The sequence below is a fragment of the Numida meleagris genome, chromosome 9 (assembly GCF_002078875.1).
Source record: "Numida meleagris isolate 19003 breed g44 Domestic line chromosome 9, NumMel1.0, whole genome shotgun sequence".
Classification (NCBI taxonomy): domain Eukaryota; kingdom Metazoa; phylum Chordata; class Aves; order Galliformes; family Numididae; genus Numida; species Numida meleagris.
This window is the reverse complement of record NC_034417.1, coordinates 14,683,897-14,705,992: the sequence shown is the minus strand read 5'-3', so window position 1 is coordinate 14,705,992 and position 22,096 is coordinate 14,683,897. Positions and strand designations below refer to the sequence as shown.

Genomic DNA, 22,096 nt, shown 5'->3' with positions numbered 1-22,096 from the left:
GCATCTTTGACAAACAGAATCCATTGGAGTATGTTGGTCCTTTAAACAAGCAACAAAACCATTTGGTGCTTCCAGCTGATTTGCAAGTATCTAGATTGCAGAATGATATCCTGGCTCTTTTAAGTGGCTTTCATCCATTGGACTAACCTCTATTTTCTTTTGAAAAACTTCTGCTGGGGCCACGTACTTATTTCTACCAACGTGCTGGTTTTTATACGTGAATTGGGCTCTACAAACCAAGGGAAACCGAAATCCTTATCACATTTTGTGAGAGAAAGGAAAAGTTTGGGATGAGCAGCAATGAGCACCTGGCTAACTCAGATCATGGCACCGCAGAGCTCTACAGACACGCAGCGTTAAAATGGCTGTTCCCTGCGCTGGCTTGGCTCCACAGAGATCCAGTTGGGAAACATCAGCTGTGCTATAAGAAATGCAAACAATCATCTGATTCGCTTCGGAATTAGAGAGAGGCTTTTCATCAGACTCAATGAGTTCAAGTTTTCGTGGGACTTCAGGAGTTCCCCGTCACCACACTTAAACAGAACGGCCTGTGAGATCAATCCTCCCCTAGTATCAAAAGTATTTAAACCCTGAAAAAAACAAAACACGGTTGTAAGTAGAGGCATTCATCGTTCTCAGTCCTAACTCAGGTTTTTTACTTTTGACACCAGCTGGTTGATGTGATCGAGTGGTCTCCGCGGAAAGACAGATAAACTTCAACGGCTGTCGGAAGACAAAAATTGACATGGAGCGTCACCTTTCCCGACTGTTCAAATCCTTTAAGGAAGTGTTGGAGCAATTAGAGAGGGAGTCTAATCTTTGCAGAGTGCATTAACACTCTCCGACCTCTCAGACAATAGATCAGACCTTAGACACATAATGCTTCCCTAAGGCTTTTTAACCAGAGCATTTGATCTCATAGTCACTCCCTATGTGTCGCTATAGGTATCAGTGCGTAAGACAGTATTCACTGGGCACTGAAGGACCGCTATCTGTACCAGTATTCTAATTTTAAAATAGCAGGAAAGCCATCGCAGTGCATGCTGTCACAGAGCTACTACTTCCCAGGAAAAGAAAAAAAAAAAAGGAAAAAAAAATAAAGCAATCCAGAGTGGCTCTGCGAAATGTCTTCATTTTTAATAATCTCGTATTTCCTTTCTGCCACCACTGTTTACTTCCCAGCTTTGCAGTATAAATCTATTTTAAAAGGCGGACATTAGTTCTTTATTCGCAGAAACAGTTATCTGACAATAATTTCAAAATACTCCATTTCTTAGCCCCTGTGGAGGGACTTGAGGGAAAGGGAATTAGGAAGACAGCTCTAGTTTATTAAGGAAATTGAAATACATCATTGCAAATAATTTTCCCAAATGTGCGCAAGAAAGTATCTAGGGATGTTTTCTTAACTGCTAGAACAAGTCACCATCTAATTCCTGATGGGCATGTTGTGCCAAAAAACACGTAATTGATACAGCGATATTAGCATTTCTCATTTAATATTCTAAACATTTTAAGAAAACTTGCTCCGTGCATTTTTCTAATGGAATTAGAGTTCCTTGCCATCATTTTCTGACAGAGGCCACGTCTGAACACTCCTCGTGAGGACAATGCATAACGGGATTTTAAACAGAGCTAACTGAATTCCCACCCACTGCTAAATAACCGGTGCTGAAGTCTTTCTTCTCCCCTGTGCCATGTATTTGATGTACAATGCCAGCTTAGAACACTTTATATTAATCTACGAATAGTTTGTATTAGCTGCAGGATTTTGTTTCACTTTTCTAGAACTACAGAGAGTGCCTTTTGTGAAGTCCTTGCATTACAAATACTTCTTGCTGCTGTTTCAACGTGTATCTCAAATTTGTCGAGCCAAGTGCATCAAAAATGACAAAAAGGTCACGTATACCTAGTATATTTAAAAACAAACAAGTCTTCAAAGTCAAAGTGTAATGCAGTTATTTCTAATCTGAACAAACAATAGGCTACATCTAATGAAAGTTGACAATTGGCTCTGATACAAAGCTGTGCAGCTCCTCTGTTCCATTAAAAGATGAAAGCTGAAGGAAAGTACAGAAGACAGCGACTTCTCTCAAAAAGCAAGCAGAAAGTTCTGCATCTCAACCAGCAGAGCAGATAAAGGCTGTTTTGCTGGGGTTTTTTTGTGGACGTTTCTGCTCACATATGGCACTCATCTCTCATTAAGCATGCTGGTGTTCCGTGGGTAAAGTTAATGCTAAAATAAAACAGCATATTAGATCAGAACAAAATGCTGCATGCTCTACATATTTATTAAAATCACAGCACAGCATTTTAAACAAAAAAAAGCACCTGCCACCAAGCTAAGATTGACTGCAATGTGGATGTCAGAATTAAGGCTCATACACTTAATTCTAATAAAGCAGGGAGAAAGGAAACCAAAACTCAGGGATGCTACTGGTGCCCATCTAATCCTTTACTGTTGCAGTAGTCAAACTTATTAATAATCAATAGGACCGACTTTTTAAACCAGATTTCTGGGATTCTGCAGTTTAAAAAAACAGAAATAATATTCTGATGTAGGATACTTCTATTACTAATTTTATCCTTAAACAACCTTATGATCAACACCCTAGAAACTTCCCAGTTGCTTACGACTAACCTCAGTCAGAGCAGCTCTTAGTTGCCAGTGAAAAGAAGTAAAACTAAAGGGAACAGGCTTAAAAAAAAATGTCTTTGCTCCACAGCTTCTACACTAATCCTCTTTTATTCTCAGATCCTGTAAAGGATCCAACTCTTTCTCATTTAAAAAAGTAGTAGCGCGCTTTCAGAGAAACCCCTCAAGGTGCATCTGTCTCCATCATAAAACTAAAACGCTGCGTTACCTTCAAACACGAAATTTCTTCCAGTTGTCAACATTTCTGCAACTAGTGTTAGATTAGCGCCGAGAGAACGAGTGAATTGAATTAAAAAATAAAATAGTTCAAGCAAGAAAAAACGAAAACCTGACAGAAAAATCTGACAAAAGCACGAGTGTCAGAGCTGGCTCATTCATGAGAGGCCATCGCCACCTACAGGATTTTCCTCCGCTTCTGAAATGCCGTTACTCGTATTCGAGCAGGACTTGCTCCAAACAGATGGGAATTTCTAACCGAGGTTAAATAACATAAGTTTGCCGAAGTGAACGGAGTTGTGGTGACTTCAATCACCTACAGATTTCTCTACTAATTCCCTTATTTTAGAAGAATAAAACCTGACTATTTCCAGGGAATGCGCTGCTTTAAGATTACATGTGCTACAAATAAAGGATTTGCCTTTTTTAGACGAAAAAAAGAAGAAAAACCACAAAGCACTGATAGGGTTATTCCATCAACATCAAGGGAAGTAACAGTCAACATCTACAATGTTCCTGTAAATCTGAGTGCCTTAAAGTACGAAGAGATGATGCCAGGTCAAAGTACTGTGAACAACGAGACCAAACCAAGCAGACCCTGACTGAAAGAAAACCAATGCACCTGGGTTCTGGGTGGAGGGAAGCACACTATGAAATTAAGACGATTCTTACCTTCAATGAAAATTTCACCTCCTAATAGATATCATAGACTTTCTACTTTCCCCCCGCCCCTCAATTTACCCACTTTCTGACATCAAGAACAGCAGATGCTTCGGCTGAGCTGGATACCTTTTCAGATACAGTTTGCATCGTACACATCCCTACATGACTTTGGGAATTCTATGCATATGCTTCTGAAATACGTTTCCAGTAGCATGAGTAAGTAGTTTCTCTCCCACACTCCTGTTTAACATGAGTTTTACACAGACACAGCCCTCTCTGAACTTCAAATACAAACTTTACCTTTGTTTAAACAATTTCTGATCTGTGAATAAATTGAACCTCCAGAAAAAAGGATAGGCAAACTGGAAAAATAAGTGGCTGCTTCTCAATATGCCAAATCAACTCTTTAGGCCAAAATAAACTGGCAAAAAGTAACAAAAATTTCTGTTGTTTTTCAAGCTACTAGTTAATTGACAGGAATTGCAAATCACCGCTTTCTCACAAATTCAGAAGATGTTGGACACTTCATCTGAAGTTCCTCTAAAGAATTACAAACAAGAAAAGAACTGCAGGAAAGCCAACTTTTAGACAACGTGCAGTACAGTCTTTCCCAGATGTTTTGCAACAAATCCCCAACGTTGGGGCGGAGATTCGTATTTTGAGCTAATTTCACCTTTGGCATATGTGAGTTTTGCGGTTCTATTGAGAGTAAAGGAAGCCACGCCATCTTTCTGGACAGCAAATTTCATCTTTATATAATCGTTAAAACCAAAGGACAAAAAAAAAAACCCACCAGTTTAATGCTAATCTGTGCCTAGATTTGTCAGCAGAAGCACACTGCATTTCTGTTAACACGTGGATCGAAACAGAAGTTCAGCAATGTTGGATAAACAACTAAAGCCAACAACAGGCAAGATTTTACCCTGCTGGAAAAAAAAGCAAAAAAAACTCAATATATACAAAATAAATAGAAAATGTACAAAACAGTATAAGGGCAACAATAATCTCTAGCAAAACTTCAGAACTTCAAAAGACACAAGACGTTATATATTAAAAAAGAAAGAGCTTCATAAATCAAACAGCTAAAGTACAATACAATATAGAAAACTCCAGCCAGACCACAAAGAGGGCTCTTTCTTCATAAACATCAGATCAGGCAGCTAAAATTATTACCAAAGCTCTCTTGTAACTGTCACCTGTGGTGGGTATAATTACAGGCTACTGCTGCAAGCACGCCCACGTCATATGGCAATAAAAGGACCTATAGCTTGCCAAGACCAGGCAGACAATGGAGAACATACACCACCTGACGAGAGCCCAAAAAGATCAGCCAGGGAGACTAATAAAAATGACAGCTTAGAAACAAATGACAAAGCTTCAGCCACAAAAAAGGCAATATCAAATTAGCTGGGAATGCAAGCACTGAGCAGAGTTCTCCAACAGGTCACAACTCGAGCAGAAAGCCGGTCGGAACTGTTTTCAGATGCATTTAGCTCAGGTTTTAGCTGTAAAGAGCCCTTTTTTTCCTTCGTACTTTTTTTATTAAATAAAATGTTTGCACATTTGGGGTTGGCTTTGTGAGCTGTCATTAGATAGCCAAACAGATGAAAACTATCTATTTCTAACTCTGCTCCGGAGACAGATAGATAACGTATGTTAATACGGGCACTTTCTAAGGATACATCTACACTCTGTAACAAAGCTGAAATTCCTCCTCATTGCCTTAATTCTTTGCTGGATGCCCGCATGCACATGCCTACTGACCAGCTGTAGAGAAGCTCACCTTATGGCAGAATTGGGCTTTTAACTTGACAATCTGACCATAAAGTTTAACACGCACAGGCGACACATTAAATGGCTTTGTCATCTAGTAACAACATAACGCAATTACAGGAAGAGGGGAAGGCAGAGATCTAGGGGTCTGAGTGAGAATGCAACGCATACAAGTCTGCAATACACAGCACAGAAAGCGCAGCTACTGAAGCTCCCCAACCCCAAAAAAGCAAGGGACTCGCCATATAGGGTGAGTGACTCGTGAAGCAGTCCCAGAAGAGATGACTAGTATTCCTCAGATTCCTCTTTTGTGGCTGCTTTTTGTTTGTTTGGGTAAAAAAAAAAAATGGAACTCCCTGAACTCCTGAGCTAGAGACACAGACCACCTCGCCTCTGCAAAGTTAAATTTAAGATCTTCGTATCAGTTTCTGCTATGCTCCATCTCATTCCGACTCCAAAGCTGCAAACTTTGTTTTTTAAATCTTGTTTATAGTGCTGTCAAGCCTCTAAGTAGTTATTTCCCTATTAACTTTGTCCTTGTTTGTTCTTGCATTTTTGAAAGAGCTGGAAATAACACGTGTTTACTTTGCTGCGTGGCTCTCGGCATCACCAATATTGCCGTTGCTATTCCAGGAATTTTAACTGCTGCAGGAAAGCAAAGCCCGGGATCTCAGGCTTAAACCGTATCCTACTAAAGCACAGAAGGATAATGCTGGAAATGTAAAAACTTCTGGGAAAAGAGCAAAAACACCTCCTTTAATTGCACAGAGAAGCCCGCTTCTCATCCGAGCTGTTACTTGCATGTGTCAGGTAACGTGCTTGTAACAGCTCAGCGTGCACAAACACTGGATTTTCACAGGCACTGCCATGAGCAGCGTGGAGGAAGCAGGATGTAAACGTTTCCTCTGTCATTAGAAAAATGCTTTTACAGGGATATAATAGCCTGAAATAAAAATATACCTCTGATCCAGCCCTTTCACGGGAACTCGAGACAATAATTTTAGAGATGTACCTTTGCCAGGGATTTGCAGAGGGAAAGAGCAGAGGAAATGTTAGGGGCTCTGAAGAATTAGTTGCTAGGTCGAATTCTTGAAACGCTGCCTCCGACTGCTCCTCCAGCACTAGCTCGGGTCTTTAATAGGAAAAAGGAATTGTATCAGAGCGCTATTTCTCAGCTTCCCTATTTAAAAAAGGGACCCCGTTCATTCCTTTGCGGACTGCTTCTTCAAAACTGCAGCAAAACACAAGCTGTAAATGAGCTGAGAAAAGCCCTCAGCAAAAGCTCTACAGTAAAGCTGAAGTGAGGGCCATCTCTTTTGCATTAATACTTCTATTTTTTTTTAAAGCTTTTTCTTTTTCCAAGTTCCCCATTCAGCGTTTGAAGAATACTCATTCTTCTCTCTTTAGGATTACATCTATTCATTTTATTTAGCTTTTTAATGTGGAGACATTTTAATCTACCATTACTTTAATGCTGTTCCCAAATAGTTTAGGAACAATGATTTATATTTCATCTTCAGCTACGAGAATTAAAAAAAAGAGAGAACAAAAAGACTATACCATTCTCATTGCTTACACATGTAGTGTAGTAGCGGGGCGGTTTGGTTTGTCCTTTGTGTCAGAGAACTGCCTGCTCAAAATTATTGGGCAATTCAAATAGCACGGAAAAATATTGGGAATGTAACATAAGAGTGTGCGCTCCTTCCCTTCCCTACAGGTGAATTGTTACTGCCTATTGAGAATTCATACATGAAGCCTCGGTGAAACTTCTATCTTTTGCTTGGTTGGCCAAGGTCTGAGAGATGCTCGGCAACACTCAGCCTCTACCCTCAGTTGTTTGGATGTCACTGGTCTCATTTCTCCACAGATTTCTCGTGTTGCAAAACAACACGTGACCTTGAGTTAGACTGGATGTTCTACCAGTATTTTGTTGTCATGTCCAGTGTGGCATTATATTAAGTAAAAACAGGATTGGAACGTTTTGCTTGGAAAAGTCTCAGCATAACATTCAGAAGATGCTTGTCCATACGTGGAATGAAAGATCTACCCCCAGCTAACTTCAGAAGGCTTAAATTTTGAGTTAGCAAACATCATTCTCGAGGGAAAAGTACATTCCCCTCTTACTGATGCACAGTTAGTGATTTTAGAGGACACTGTCAACAAGCTCTCGGCCTTTTGTCTTTAGGTCATCAGTATAAATATAGCCCAGCTCAAAAGGGGATTAAAAATTATTCATGTCTGTTAAGACGGTTGGTGTCTCCTCTACGAGATGAGTTTAACTGGGCTCAGATCCAGCTCCCATATCACGAGCTTAAGTGGCTGCATATTAAAGGGCATGCTAAGCAGCAGTGCCCCAAAGTACGTGAGCTGCAGAGTTCATGGGTTGAACTCTCCATGCTATCCCAGGTTAGGACCAATGCAAACTGGCAAAGCGCAGCCTCAGCCAGCACACCCCATGACTCTTAAAGCCCCAAGAGGCTAATGCCAAAAGGCTGGGCATCCTCCAGCTCCTTCTGGATCTACAAAAAGGTTTGGAGCTCTGAACTGGAGATGGGTGCCTGTATCCCACCTCTCCAGAAAGAAGCTCAAAAGCTTAAGTGTGGGTTTGTTGCTGCATCCATAGCTCCCAGCAGCTCTGCTGGACGTCTCAAACCCCCAGTGCTTCCCTGTTCCAGAATGAGTTGGCTTTTTGGGAAGCCCAAACACTCCAAAATGATCCCACGTCTGTCATTTTCCCAGCTGCGCACCATTAAATAACTACAGGCAGTTTGACCAGAAACTCCACATTTCAACCACAATTACACGGCATCACCATGTATTCCCTCCTTGTGATAGTACTATCCCATCATAAAAGAATTACCCTGCAATGTCACTGCAAAATAAAATAAATACTGCCCACACATGCTGCTTTCACTGTCTGGCTACCAGCTAGGGCAGAGCTTGAAATACAGCTCCCACCTGTACCACCCTGGCAGCAGCCCTGATTAGCAGAGGCCTGAAGCTGATGCAGGGGGACACACTGCCAATAAAAATGAAGTATTCTGGCATGGGTTCGCGTGCAGGGACCCTGAAGCACATTGCCAGCGAGCGCTGCCAGTCACACCGGAGGTGCCATGGTGGCCGCTTCCCCATCATTTGCCCGAACCCATCAATGTCTCGCAACTATCACACAAACTTTACAAAATCGTAAAAAATTCCAGTCAATATATCCTTTTAATTTGCTCCAGATTATAGTTGTTTTTTTTTTAAGCAATTACTGTAATTTCATTAAATGACATAATTACCATTAATTCAGAGGAAAACTGTCAATAGAAGGTGTAATTATGTTGCATAAAATCACAAGCACAACGTTCAACGATGCATAATTCCTCACGAAAATCGTTCTGTGACTAAAATTAACTCTTAAAATATTGTTAAAATACATATTGTGCAGTAGGAATGATTAAGTTTTGACTATGGACTTCCACAACCAACGTGAAGAAGGAGCAGAGCAGGCAGGGAGCGCGCACGCGTAGAAGGAAGAAGCAAGAATTCAGCTTAAAAGCGCACTGGAAAGGTAACATGAGTTTTCGTATGAAAAACAAACAGCTTATTATCACATGGATATGAGTTGATTTGCAAGCAGACATTCCCTCTGGCACATTTCACCGTGCAGCTCCTGCTTTTTGGGCACCATTAGCACAGTGTGGAAGCAATGTCTCAATGAAGAAAGGTGACAAAAGGAAGGAGCGAGGCGGATGAGGCTAAAACCACAATATTTGCTCTGGAAATCAGGAACAAATTGTCCAGGTATGGTATGGAGAGTGTTAGGCACACAAGCAGAACCGTGAAGGGATACACTACAGTAAGTTTTAGAGTACCTTCAAAAGAAAGCCCCTTTTGAGGAGTAGGTTCCAAGGAGTAGATGGTGGAGAACACATGGACAAAGACTTTTAAGACCTCTCCCAGTGTAAGAACACGGTTAACATCACAGGTAACATTTTCCACAAGTGTCAATTTATCCACTATATCAGTATATTGAGATGAACACGCCTTGTAAATAAGAGAACACAATGATAGCATTTTCCTCATCCACTTGGGTCCTGCCTGTTCTGACCTCTGTTTCCTGCCCTTTTTCTTTTGAGTACCCAAAAGCAGCAGCAAACGTCCTTGTCGCACTTGCAAGCGGTCGGTACTAATGGGCAAGGAGGTGCATTGTAATAAAGACTAAACAGCAACGTGCCAGATAGCACACGAGCTCCTACTGCAATGCTCTTATCATCTCTTACAAATACTCTCTTCCACCTGAGTGAGGTGCTTTGTGTGTCTTTCCCACCTCTGGTTTCTAGTGCCAGATACAAGCGAGATGTTAGTAAGAACACATGGTACGGGCTAAGCTGATTCAAAGAAGGTACACAGAAGTTGCTTGGTGGGGGATGATGATTTTCAAAATGACATATTTTAAGATATATCTTTTATTTTAACTGTTAAAGGCTGGATTATACGTACAGGTCAGGGCAATGGGGTACAGCACCTATCTTGCTGTGTACATATTTTCCCCAGCTATGAATGCATTTACTGGAAACAGCAAAAGATAGGGAATTACCACTTCATTATAAATGCCTAAATGGAATTATTGCCATGTGGAAAAAATCAAATACACTTAACTTTTGGTTTGTAGAAGAAATCTGCTTTTATTATCCTTAGTAGTGTACTTTATTCCTTTCCCACTACCCACTTTCTGTAGGAAACCAGGAGCATTATGTTACCCAGTAAAGATGTTAACATCTGTAACTTGTAACGTTCCACTTCTTTTGTTCATCTTCCTTCTCACCTGGAATCAATTCCTTTTTCTGTGGACCCACTTTCCCAGATTCTTATTTTTATGCCTTTCTATCACTTACAAATTTTTCCTAACTCTAGAAAAATGAACTTCACAGCCGTGACTTCACAAGCATTTTATTTCCTAATTGAGCAAATCTCTTAAGCATGTGGTTAGGTTCCTGTTTAACAGCGACGGTACAATATTGGCACTGGGATTTTACCTATGCCCCTACTACCTTTGCTGCTTGTGTGTACAACTGTACAATTCCTTGCGCACAACCGTACAGATTTCTTGCACAACACAGAGAGAGGTTTCAGAGCCACCAATACTGCAAACAAGCATGCATACATAGCAGCTCCAAATCTTCCAAAAAATCCATCATCTTAAAGCCCAAAGGGCAAGGCTAGGCTGATGTAAGTTTTCTTTCTCTTAGCACTTCCAATATATCAGTGCGCATCCTACAGTATATCAGTTAGCATCTCTGTCTTCAATGAAGACAACATTTTAAGGTATCAGTAAGCAGGTCTTGAGCCATTAATGCTAGATATGATCTGAATGAGTTTAGAGCAGAAGCAGAAAAAAAAGCACAGAAAAGATCCTCTTGTCCTACCTACTCTTAAAGTGCATGTCATGCCTATAACTTGCAGGGTCTTTGCTCTGATTTTCTTTCCATCATCTTACTTATCTGTAAGGAACACACTGTGAAGTGTGCTCCTTAAAAGAGCCTTAAAGTGATTTAAAATGCACAGAGAGTAAAAGGAGAAATCTTGAAGATGTGGCTGTAATCAACACTCAAAAACTTTCTTTTTGCATGCCGGACCACCACAAAATGATTTTGTAACCTTCAACGGCACGCCAAACATTGCAAGCACGAAGAAAATGTCACACCACAGAATAAAAAACAGGCAAAACCCTTTTTGTGCTTGCATGGATTATGAGAAAACTGCAAATGCGGTGTTTACTAACAGGAGGAAAATGGAGAGGGTGGGAATGGCAGGTAGAGAATTTGGCTTTTTGTTTGCAGAGGGGAGAACTCATTGACCAGCCTTCCCCTGTCCTTTTATATATATACATATTGTGATGGTTAAGGGAATAAATTTGCAACTGGCAAAGCTGTTCATGCACCATAGGGACATGCAGCACGCCGTGCAGTGGCAGCAGTCAGAGCAGACATTGGTAACCTGCAGCTCATTGCCTCCTCGTGCATCATGACAACCAACATCTCACTGCAGTTGGTGCCTACTTTCTCAGCCACCATCTCTCTCCTCTCCTACCATCCAATTTCCATCCTCTAAAAGGGCCGTAATAGCCATACAGAACAGCCATATGGTCATAGCCTTTACAGGGTAACGTCACCGACCATATTGACATGGGTGGCCCAGGTCAACAAGAGCCTCTGCTCATAGCAAAAGAAAAAAAGGCTGTTTCTGAAGGTTTAATTTCCACGTCCAGCAGACCCAACGCTGACCTGGCTGCCTTTGAAATCTGCACACCCTGCAGCCGTGTAGCTACAAAATACCAATAACAGCAAACGATAAATGGCTTTACTCTGGTGGAGAGGAAGGCACGTTAACACTCGAGATCTTATATCACTTAGCCGCATCCAATAAAAGAAGAAATCCACTTACCACAAATGCTATCACGCTCTTTACCGTGGACTCCCAGAGAAAACAGCTCCGAAGGAATTGTATTGTATTCCATATTGCCATGGTGATTTTTTTCACACGATCAACATTTCTCGATAAGATCTGATAAATATTGAGTGGGAGGAGGGGAGGAGAAGAGTTTAATCAAACACTCTAATATCCTACCATTGCTTCAGAAACAGGGATAATTTAAGCTACAAATGCATGCCAGGGCACATATTACAAATAAAGCTTCTATTTCAAAGGCACTTTCCTGCTCCTGTCTGCTTTCTGATTACACCCTTACCTCCCAGATTTTCCTTATCCATCAGAAAAAAAATAAGGCAAAAAAACCCCAAAAACAAAGCACATCTCGATGCCAAAACTAAACAGAACAGTAACAGAAACCTATCTTCATTGCCTTTTAATTTTCATATTATAGTAATGTCTGAGAATGAAAGGCTAGAAATAATTTAATCCAAACACAGAACCTCTTCTCTGTGTTTTAGATTCGTCCATAGAAATAAATAAGAGAATTTTAGTCTTATTACAGGGCAGATTTTTAAAAGGATAATAGTCATTGTTCTAAAATCTACGGAGTTGTTAACTAATGTAGATCTGAATTCTTCGATCCCAAATAAAAGAATAGGGTTTATGCTTTGCTTCAGGTGCCGTTAACTGTGCATCACCCACACCTATCGTTTTCCCTGTTCTGAAGCACAAAGCCAATCTACTGATGCAAACTAGATCAGAAAGCCTTTCAACATAAAGAAATGCACAGAATTTACAAGTAAATGGGTGCTGTTCTTGGCCACAGCAATTCAAATCTTTCCAAAGTAAGCATAAGAGCTGAGCCCAGAGATAACCTTTACCTTCTTAGAAAATTTGCGGTTCTCCTCAGTGAAGCGCTTTTCTCGGGGCTTGAATGTTCTAATACTTGCTTTTATCTGAAATAAATAAGAAAGTTGTGTACTTTTAAATTCGTTACTACTTATAGCACTGGGATCTTTCTCTCTTTTAAGGGACATCTAGGAGAAGACTGAAAGAAACCAAGGGGACACCCTACGGAGGAACTGAAATAAATATTCATCATCGTGCACGTTCAATACATATAGGTGGAAGAACCCGGACTGTCTCAGCCCTGCTCCCCAGAGTTTTGTTGACTGCTCTCACTATACCACAGGGCCAGCAAAGGCAGAGCCGCGGCACAGCCCACAACGGCCTTAATAAATGGGATTCCATTCAGCAAAGGCTGGAGGGCATAAACAATTGAGACTGACTCAGCCACCTAAAAACTAAGTGCACCACGTACATGCCTCATTAATTTTCCTGTCAACACCCTGGGAAGAGAACATTGTGGGTCAGCTTTTTTGGGAGGAAGTAGGTGTTAAAAGTAATGCATAATAATCTAAACATTAAGCCCTTTTCTGGCTCCTGCAAATGAAGCCCTGGTGTACAGTAATTGACACCTCCTTCCTAAAGCTCCTGTGGTCACTGTAAGTCCTGAAGTGCCCGTTCATTGTTCCATCCACACAGATGGGCTGTCACGTTACGACGTGCCAATGCCTCCTCACCCACAGTATGAAACATTGCAACCAGATGCAGCGAGGTCAGGACTTTTCCTGCTTGGCTCCTTCTTTCAAAGGATCAATTACCTCCGTCCCAGGTCCACATATTTCCATGTTCCATACACAAATGATAAGCAAAGAGAAAATATTTTAACTTACGGGATTAAATAGGACATCCAGCTCTAAGTAAATTACTCCTTTTGAAGCATGTTCCAAGTCTTTATTCTTCAGCATGTAACAACTTTGTTTGCCATTTCTGATCTATAGATTGGGAAGAGAAAAAGCATCAATATTTTCCCAGCTGTAATTTACAATGTAATTTTAAAAGACACTACCAAAAAAAAAAAACTCACAAGCACAAAAATCCTCCCCAAACCACGATAATATACTCAGAGCCTGAAATACAAAATGACCATTGGATTAGAGACCTATAAAATTGCAGATTAAATCTCTTATGGTCCAACTTTAATTTACAAACCTTGTACTTTATAGTAGAGCAGTGCACGCAATAACCAGTTTGAAAATTCTGCCCTGGAAGCCAGTGAGTTGATGGGAAGTAATCAGCCTCCGTTATTACAGGTTGAAAATGGAATTTTTCTTCCAAAGTTCAGAAAAAGAGCCACGACAACAACTTACCCACCTACTGCACACTCCTGTACACGAACTCACTTCAAATGCTTCGCTTATTGCAAGGTTGTCAAATTATTACCCAGGAAACGAACACAATCCAAAGAAATTAATCAGCTTAAGTGGAATGAATGTTAATGTAACAAATGTTCAAAATTAACTAATTCACGTAAAAGACTTCTCCCCCCACCTCTGAATTTCAATACCATTTCTATGCTCTAATCTGCCGGTTGGCCCTATCACATTAAACGTCTATAAAAAGAAAAACAACCTCCCTCCCTCACCATTTTGTAAACTATTTGGCTCAAATCAAAAGCATTCTCTCTTCTAAAAGTGATGGCAGAAATGTATTTATTATACACAGTAGGATATGTATTGATTAAACATTTGGCTTTTTAGGAAGCAGACCAGTTAATTCTAAACAGCAGTAACATAAAAAACTGCAGCTTACCAAAAAGCTACATTCAGGGACTGTAATGATCAAAGATTAAAGATTACGGAGGAAATTTGGGGGCATGAAATTGCAACCATATTTAAAACGGCTATTGCTGCTCTGGCATTTAGAAGAGGCACTCGTATAAACCACAGCAGAAATGAGTAAGGAGAAAAAAAAGGTATAATAGGAACCAAGCGATTTCACATTACAAGGGAAAGGTCACGTTCCTTCCCAATGCTACTCCACCCTTTCTGTACCAAACAGCTCGTCAAAGGGTAGATGGCTTTCCTGGCTGACAGTTAAAAGGGAAGAGGGCTCTCATAAAGACCAAGTTTGCATCCTCAGCAGTGTCCAAACAGGAACTCCAGCTTTTACTATGTTCTCATCCAAAGCTGTGCTTAACAGGACGCTGAGAGCTATGCAGTCGTTCATAGAGCCTCTTTAATAATAACAGGTACTGATCATGAACCTGCTTTCAATGTAAGGGGAAACACAAAGGGTTGGAGTTAGAGACAAAGGAAGTGGCCAGCCCCATTTCTAGGATCGCTCCTATCACAAGGTCCTCAGACCTATTGCCATGTAAAGTACTGTTTACCCGTCAGAAAGGATTCCGCTACTTCAGCAGTTCCCTCATCACTACCTGCCAGCAAGGGCAGAAATAGTTTGAAAAGATACTGAATGAAAACAAAACCACTCCAAGTTATTCAGAAACTAAAGATGCTCCACTGTCCAAACCTAAAATTGGATTTCCTCTGAGTAGAGATAAAAGGCCAAATGGACTTGGCTTGAGATTATTATCCCTCTGGTCCAACGCAATGGCACCAGCAGAAGGTTTAGAGCGAGCTTTGTTCCTAGCAGCGCGTCTGCAGAACTACAGATATCCGGTGCATATCAAAACTGCATAATTGTAGATTCCTCATATTTATGAATGTGGAGGCTGAATTTTCATCTATTTCAGTTCCAAACAGTTCTCCCAACTTTTCATTCTTAGGATGAAATCCTTCCATACTTCACGAGTAAGAACATGTGGAAATCTGTCTGGATATTCTTCTTACCTACATATTTTAAGAGCATAGGCAATAAGGAAGGGTATTGCACATGCTGCTAAATTCAGAGAAAAAAAAGGAAAAGGAAGGAGAAGGCCTGGCAACATGGCATTCTGCACTCAGAAACATTACTGACTTCAAATAAAAGATTTTATTTGCACAGCTGTAGCTGTATCAAACACTTTGGGTATATCTGTAGGTGTGCAACCTTGAAATCATCAAGAAATAGCTTCCATCTCCATTCGTCTTTGTAAATGGGGGTTTGTTACCGGGGATGGTATCATTACTGTTGTTGCTGCAATTTTCAAGTTGGACAGGGCAGAAAGTATTGCACTACGGATCCAGTTTTAGTCACTTCCATTTGACATCTTTAATTCTAAATGTTTGACTTGTCTAGAAAAAGATGCATAATTATACCTCAGACTAAGACTAAACATTAAGACAGATTTCCTAGCTTTTGACCTTCTTCAAGAGGAGAAAAGCACAAGAGAAAAGAACAATTGGCTATAAGCTGGCATTTCTCCACTGCATTTTCATTTGGATGAACAGAAAAAACCTTGAAAAAAAAAGTCAAACAGAAGTCTCTCAAAAGTTTTGGCAACATGCTAAGGCAATGCAGCTCAGCAAAAGGTGTAGGGTAACTCTAACACCCATGACTGCATGGAGATTAGATTGGTGGCATGTCTCAACTGTGCCCAGAAGAAAACACCCAAAAGTGCATTCTCTGTTCTTGGGCCAGAGTTTAGATTCTGTTCAACATTTCCCTCTATCTCAAGAGACAGTCATATTAATTTCATTTTGGATCCATTTCTTTCTCCTCTCTGGGAACTCTTCTCCTGTCTCCGCTGCTTGCAAAAACCACTCAAATGTTCTCTCCAGCCGTGGACAATGTTGCAGCCTGAGCTGGGGTCCTAGAACGATCCTAAATTTAGAAAGATCAGATTCCTCTGTCACCCAAATATCTTTCACTAGATGCCCGAATTAATAGTCCCGATAGCCATGTCTAAAACTTCTAACCGCTACTTATGTAAAAAGGAGCAAGAATGGAATGGAAATGAATACTGGAATTAAAAGTGAAAATATCTACAGGTGAGGTCCTTCAAGAGAGATTATCAATATTATTCCCTCATTATTTCACATACGCATATATATATATCTTCTCAAGGAATACTAATGCCTGCGTTCTCTGAAAACTTGTAAACTGCATGCAACATACTAGGGTTCAATCAACAATCAAGACTGCCCATATCCACAGGAGGATGGATAGTAGTACCAACCCCACCGATACGCTTAACTGGACAAGGTTACCGTCAGAAAAAAGAAATCAGCGTTCTCATCCCTTGAAAACTTCTGATATTTGGGGTTATTTCCATGTTCTGAATCAACTCAGAAAGATAAAATACGAGCAGCACTATTTCAACAGTACAATTCACCCCTTCTTCCATATCATAGTCCCTACACAGGAGCACGTAAAGGAAGTCACCAGCTGGAAGAAAAGCTAAAATTCTTCATGCATTCAGTATTTGTATCTACAGGAGCACTTCAGGCAGAAGTAACCTCTGGCAGTGCTTCAGCTTGCCCTCCCAGCTGGGAGGAGATGTTCAGGTGCATGAGACCACAGCACAGTCAAGGCCCAAAGTGCATCAAGTTCCTTTCAAATGAGTGAATATATTTGCTAAACTCTTCCCACAGATGTCCCCAGTAAAACAAATGTGACTAAACACAGTATTGATGTAGCCAGCCAATGCTAAATCTATTAAGCAACAACCTTCTGACCGCTTGGGAATTTTAATGAAATAGCGAAAGCCGAGATTGATATGACACAAAACACTGAGAAGACAGGACCCTTACGCAGCAAAGGGTGTTTTTTCATTGCTCTTGTCTCAAAGAAATATGGTTTAGTGGCTTTTTTTTTTCACATTGATTTTAAGAAAACTTCGCTCTGTACCCAGCTTTGATGCAGATTCAATGTCATATATTGATGACCTGACAGAACAATGCTGGGTTAAACCTCTGTACATCAACACCCGTGACGTGCAGAAAGGGTAATGGCTACTCTCCAAAGGTAATTCATCCAAAGCATTTGGGACCTCTGATATTCCTGCTTGAGCTCATTGCTGATGCACAATGTCATACCATTTGCCCCGAATAACATAAAGCTGTCTTGTTATAGACACACACCTCCTCTTATCAAAGGACATATTTCCCCAGGAAAAGATGAAAGCAAGGCACATATTTGATCCACCTGGACGTGAGTAAGGGGTTTTTTTTGTTGTTGTTTCTCCTCAGCCTTGTAATATACGTTCATTAGATTTTATACAAAATGTCCAGCCTCAACTCTTTCCCCCAAACATTTCACTTTTAATAACCTTCTGTAGGATCCAAAGTACAATGGCAATGTAAATTCTTGGCAGAGGGTTGATGTCTGAAGACTGAATGTGCATGTGGGCAATGGTCTGAAAGCAGGCAGCCAGGCTGCCAGGCAGAGTGAGGAGATGCTGAAAGCCCCAGGAGCGCTCTGAGGCCAGGATCTCAAGTAGCACTCAAGAAAAAAAACATTCCCCCGTCGATACTATTTTCAATAAGCAGAGCACTGTCAAAGCACAATACATCATTACAGAAATAAAGTGTCCTTTTCTCTGGAAGCGATGTCCTTTACCCTCATTCCAAAATTTCAGGTTCATGAGAAGAGTAAAAATCAGAACAGATGATCTACTGCACAGCAGCCTCTGTGACATAAGCGCAGCATTTCCACCGCTCTCTTAAAGCTTTCTCCTGCAAAAGGCTGTACACTTATGGTCAAGGGCTAAGTAATCACAACTGGCAGGTGTCTGTTCTCTGAATCCAGGCCATGTTTCAGATAATTAAGCTTGCAAAAGTCATCCTAGCTGTTTCCACTGTATCTTTAGCTACCGACCTCGCGCGGCACTTGGAAACATTTCAGAGAGCTCTTCCTGTTTGCCGAAAAAAGGGCGCAGCTGAAATCTACTCTGAGCTGATAACTCAGCAGATAAAAACATTCCAGTCTGCCATACAACTCTTCACTCAAAGCTCTTTCTACATGAGGATATTTGATATACCCTGCTTTAAGATTTACTGAAGCACACGATATGATCCCATGCCTCCTCTAACTTGCAGCCCTCCAGGAGATAGGAGCCTCTTGAAGCAAACCAAAAAAGACAGAGCCTTACAGACAGAAACGTGGCTGCTTTCAGTAAGACCGAGGGCACAAACGAACACCAAGGTGGAAAGGACTACTTTGATAATGAGTTCAAGTCCCCTGAAACCTACAAAAATCACTAAACCTATCGAATTCCTTTCTTGAAGCAATTAACTTTTTGCCTGGCTTCTCCATTTCCCAGTATCTTCTTCAGTTTCTAACACAAAAACCCACCCTGTTCAGACCATGGTCTGGTCTTCCCTCTCATTGCCCAGCATCTGAGAACGCAATCCCTCTTGCAGCCCAAAGCTTAGGCAAGCCAGACTCTACAGGTCACCTTTGGCACAAGAGAGCTCCATTTTGTTCAATACTGGTAGCAGTAATTTGCATCTTCTTCAGTTTATATGCCACTTCTGTGACTGTGGATACCTGGAGCTGCAAACAGTATTTGAGATGAGGTCTTGTTTACCTGCTTTAGAGGTGGAGAATTGTTCAACATAAAGAAGGGCAGGAGAAAAAAAATGCAATAGGTTGATTAACATGGAAAAGCTACAAGTAAAAAGCAAGCTCTGCATTTAGATTTCACCTTCCTGAAACAGCAAAGGCAAATCACTACTTCCCTCCCTCCGTCCACATCTACCTGCGAATAGAGAAAACGCCAAAAAGGCAAAAGAATGTGAAGTTTTCAGCTTTATTCCTGTCATTTTAAAACTCTTCTTACGTTGCCAAATCTGTTTGTGTCTTAATTAACACATTCCATAAGCCTAGATCACAGTCAACGGTGACTGGAAAGCATGAACCTAATATTAATACACAAATTCACAGAGACTGTGTGTTAATGGGATGATGAAGGTGCATTCATGTTTGCAAAATGCCACTGCAAGACTTCTGGACATATTCAAACCAAAATTCTCTTTCAAACTGAACTTTTCCTAGCCCTCCAACATATACTCTATCCAAAGCAATTCTTCAGTAAGAAAATGTAGCCATCCACGAGCAGTTCCTGAAGGAAACTTATTTCACGTGCTGACAGCTCACAACTCAGGCTCGTGCATTTTTAACTTATATGAGGGGAACAAAGAGGCAAATGCATTTCTATTTCAAAAGGGAATGTAATGCAAGCCAAATATTAGGCCTGAGAAATTAAACTTGCATGATTTGTGAGGTTTCCTTGAATCTTTAACTATTGTTCGCTTTCAGCATATTTATCTAAATGGTTCAAAGGATAGGTTCAAATCTATAGCTAAATTCACAACATACGTCGAAATACTCATTTCACCAAAAAGAGCTTAGAAAATCGCCATTCTCTGTCTGAACAAAGCTAATAGGTGCAAAATGTTTTTAATCAGAAGCAGAGATGAATATATTTATGCTAGATTTGACTGAAATAGGAGGCAGGGAAGTTTGGATGGGAAGGAAGAAAATCAGTTGGCAAATGAGAGCGTAAACATTTTAGTTTTATTTTATTTTTTTGTCTCAAACTTTGGACAAAAAACCTATGCTGAATTTGAGCATTACCACACACATGCACTCCCCTGCTCTGCCTTGTTACATGCTTCCTAAGGGATACTTGACAAATGCCTATAAAATCAACAGAAAATCCAACTCTAACATCTTCTCACTGTGAGCCCACACAGCCTGCTGCCGATCATGCAGACCATTTGGCAAGCACTGGGTCTGCAGGAGAGCAGCTGCTCCAGCCACTCTCTTCCAGGAACATCAGAGATATGAGGACTTTGGGAAAAATTAACAAAGTGATCAAAAATGGAATAAAAGACGTTAAGAGTTTTTCTTCCCTGTAAACATCAAATCATCCTTCATGCCAAACTGACTTTAATATTGTTCGGAAAGTGGAGATACTGAAGACTCTAACCACTGAAATAGACAAATAATCTAAAGCATCCCCAGCCTCAGAAAGAACTTGCAGGGTAAGCCGTGGAGGGAGGCAGAATACAGGGCAGCTTGAACACAGGTACGTGCATACAAAATGCACCTATCTGTTCCACAAAGTCCCCAAACAGACGTTTTATTATTCTTTTACCTACAGTGACCCCAGTCAGACCAGTACCCAGGTCTCCGAGTGTACTGGGTGGATACACCAGCTCTGCCTAGCATTGCTGCTTGAGTGCAGCACTGAGGCACCTACAGCCCAGTATTTACTCCACAGCCACTCCTGCGGGTTATGCATGTCTTATCCCCCTTATTCAAGGGCAGGCTGGATGGAGCCCTGGGCAGCCTGATCTGGTGGTTGACAATCCTGCCCGTGGCAGGGGGGCTGGGGCTTAATGATCTTTAAGGTCCCTTCCAACCCAAGCCATTCTACGGTTCTATGAAATATCCCAAGGTGCCCATGATCTGGACTCCAGAATAGCTTGGAAAAAGCACATGGTGGATGAAAATAAACATAAACACACGTTCCTGAGGAAATTCAGAAGCCACATTGCTTTTAACTTGAATGCACAAGAAATATACATATTTAAACAAAATAGTAACAAAACTGGAGCACATTAGCCTGCTCCTTTACCACTATAAAGCATTCTTTAAGCTGTGATCATATTCTCTAAAACGGTTCAAGAGCTTTTCAGGCATTTCATTATTTATTTGGAAACATCAAATATTTGTAGTTCAGCTTCCCCTTTCTGATCTTGATTGGTCCCTTACCTAACCTGTACCCATATATTTCCCAGCTGACCCTGAGGGGCTGCTTTGATTTAATGGAATTTCTGCTTTTTCTCTAGAAACCTCCCATTACTCCACTCTCTGCGAGGATGGAGCCCCACTAACTCATTCCCACAACAGAGCCATCCCTGCAGCTGCCCTCCTTTAAGACTCAAACTCTTTTGCCTTAAACATAAGAGATGTGCACCAGCCTTTCTGCAGAGGTGAACATGCTTTCACAGGAATGCTTCAAAACAATATGGCAATTTTGTACTCTATAATTTCAATCAAGACTCACCGGCTGCCTGTTCAGGAGAGCTATTACCCACAGCATCACACTGTACGTTACCGAAAGGTTTGCACTACTGCAAGCATCACTCACACTGTGTTATATGTTGTAAGCATGAATGTTTGTACAGGGCACGAGGCAGTACCCACTGCATAGCCTGTCATACCCTCTTTTCCCTATAGGGAATCGACTGCAAAATGTGATGCCTCAAAACTCAAGGGAAATCCCACGCATGAAGCTAAGTGTGTGCTTACAGACCTGGAGTGATATGAGCATAAGAGAGTCCATGAGGCCGTTATCCTCAGCTACTGATTTAACAACAGCAACAACCTAGAAAGTTATTTCCAAACTTTACTGCAAAATTTACCAGAATCTTCTGTGCTACTCCGAATACACACACGCAGCTGTTTGCATCCTCTTGATCTGGTTTACTCTGTTATTACCAGCCTTCTTCCAAATTAAATCAGTCTTACCAAACACAAAGCTGCTTTAGCCCATTTCTCTATTAATGCCTTATAATGACCCTTTCATGTTCCCTTCTCTTTAGCTTGGCCTTTTTTTGGCCATTTCAGAAAAAG

The 22,096-nt window shown here is 40.9% G+C and overlaps 1 protein-coding gene across 3 annotated transcripts in view; it reads right to left on the bottom strand.

Annotated features, from left to right (window-relative positions):
• MCTP2 (multiple C2 and transmembrane domain containing 2) overlaps positions 1–22,096 on the bottom strand; it is a 117,622-nt gene that overhangs the window by 34,100 nt on the left and 61,426 nt on the right. For all 3 annotated transcript variants that reach the window (XM_021407429.1, XM_021407428.1, XM_021407430.1), the window contains 3 exons: positions 13,462–13,563; positions 12,607–12,681; positions 11,738–11,857 (listed from right to left, as the gene is read on the bottom strand). In XM_021407429.1, the coding sequence (XP_021263104.1) occupies positions 11,738–11,857; positions 12,607–12,681; positions 13,462–13,563 (297 nt within the window). The remainder of the gene's footprint in view (positions 1–11,737; positions 11,858–12,606; positions 12,682–13,461; positions 13,564–22,096) is intronic.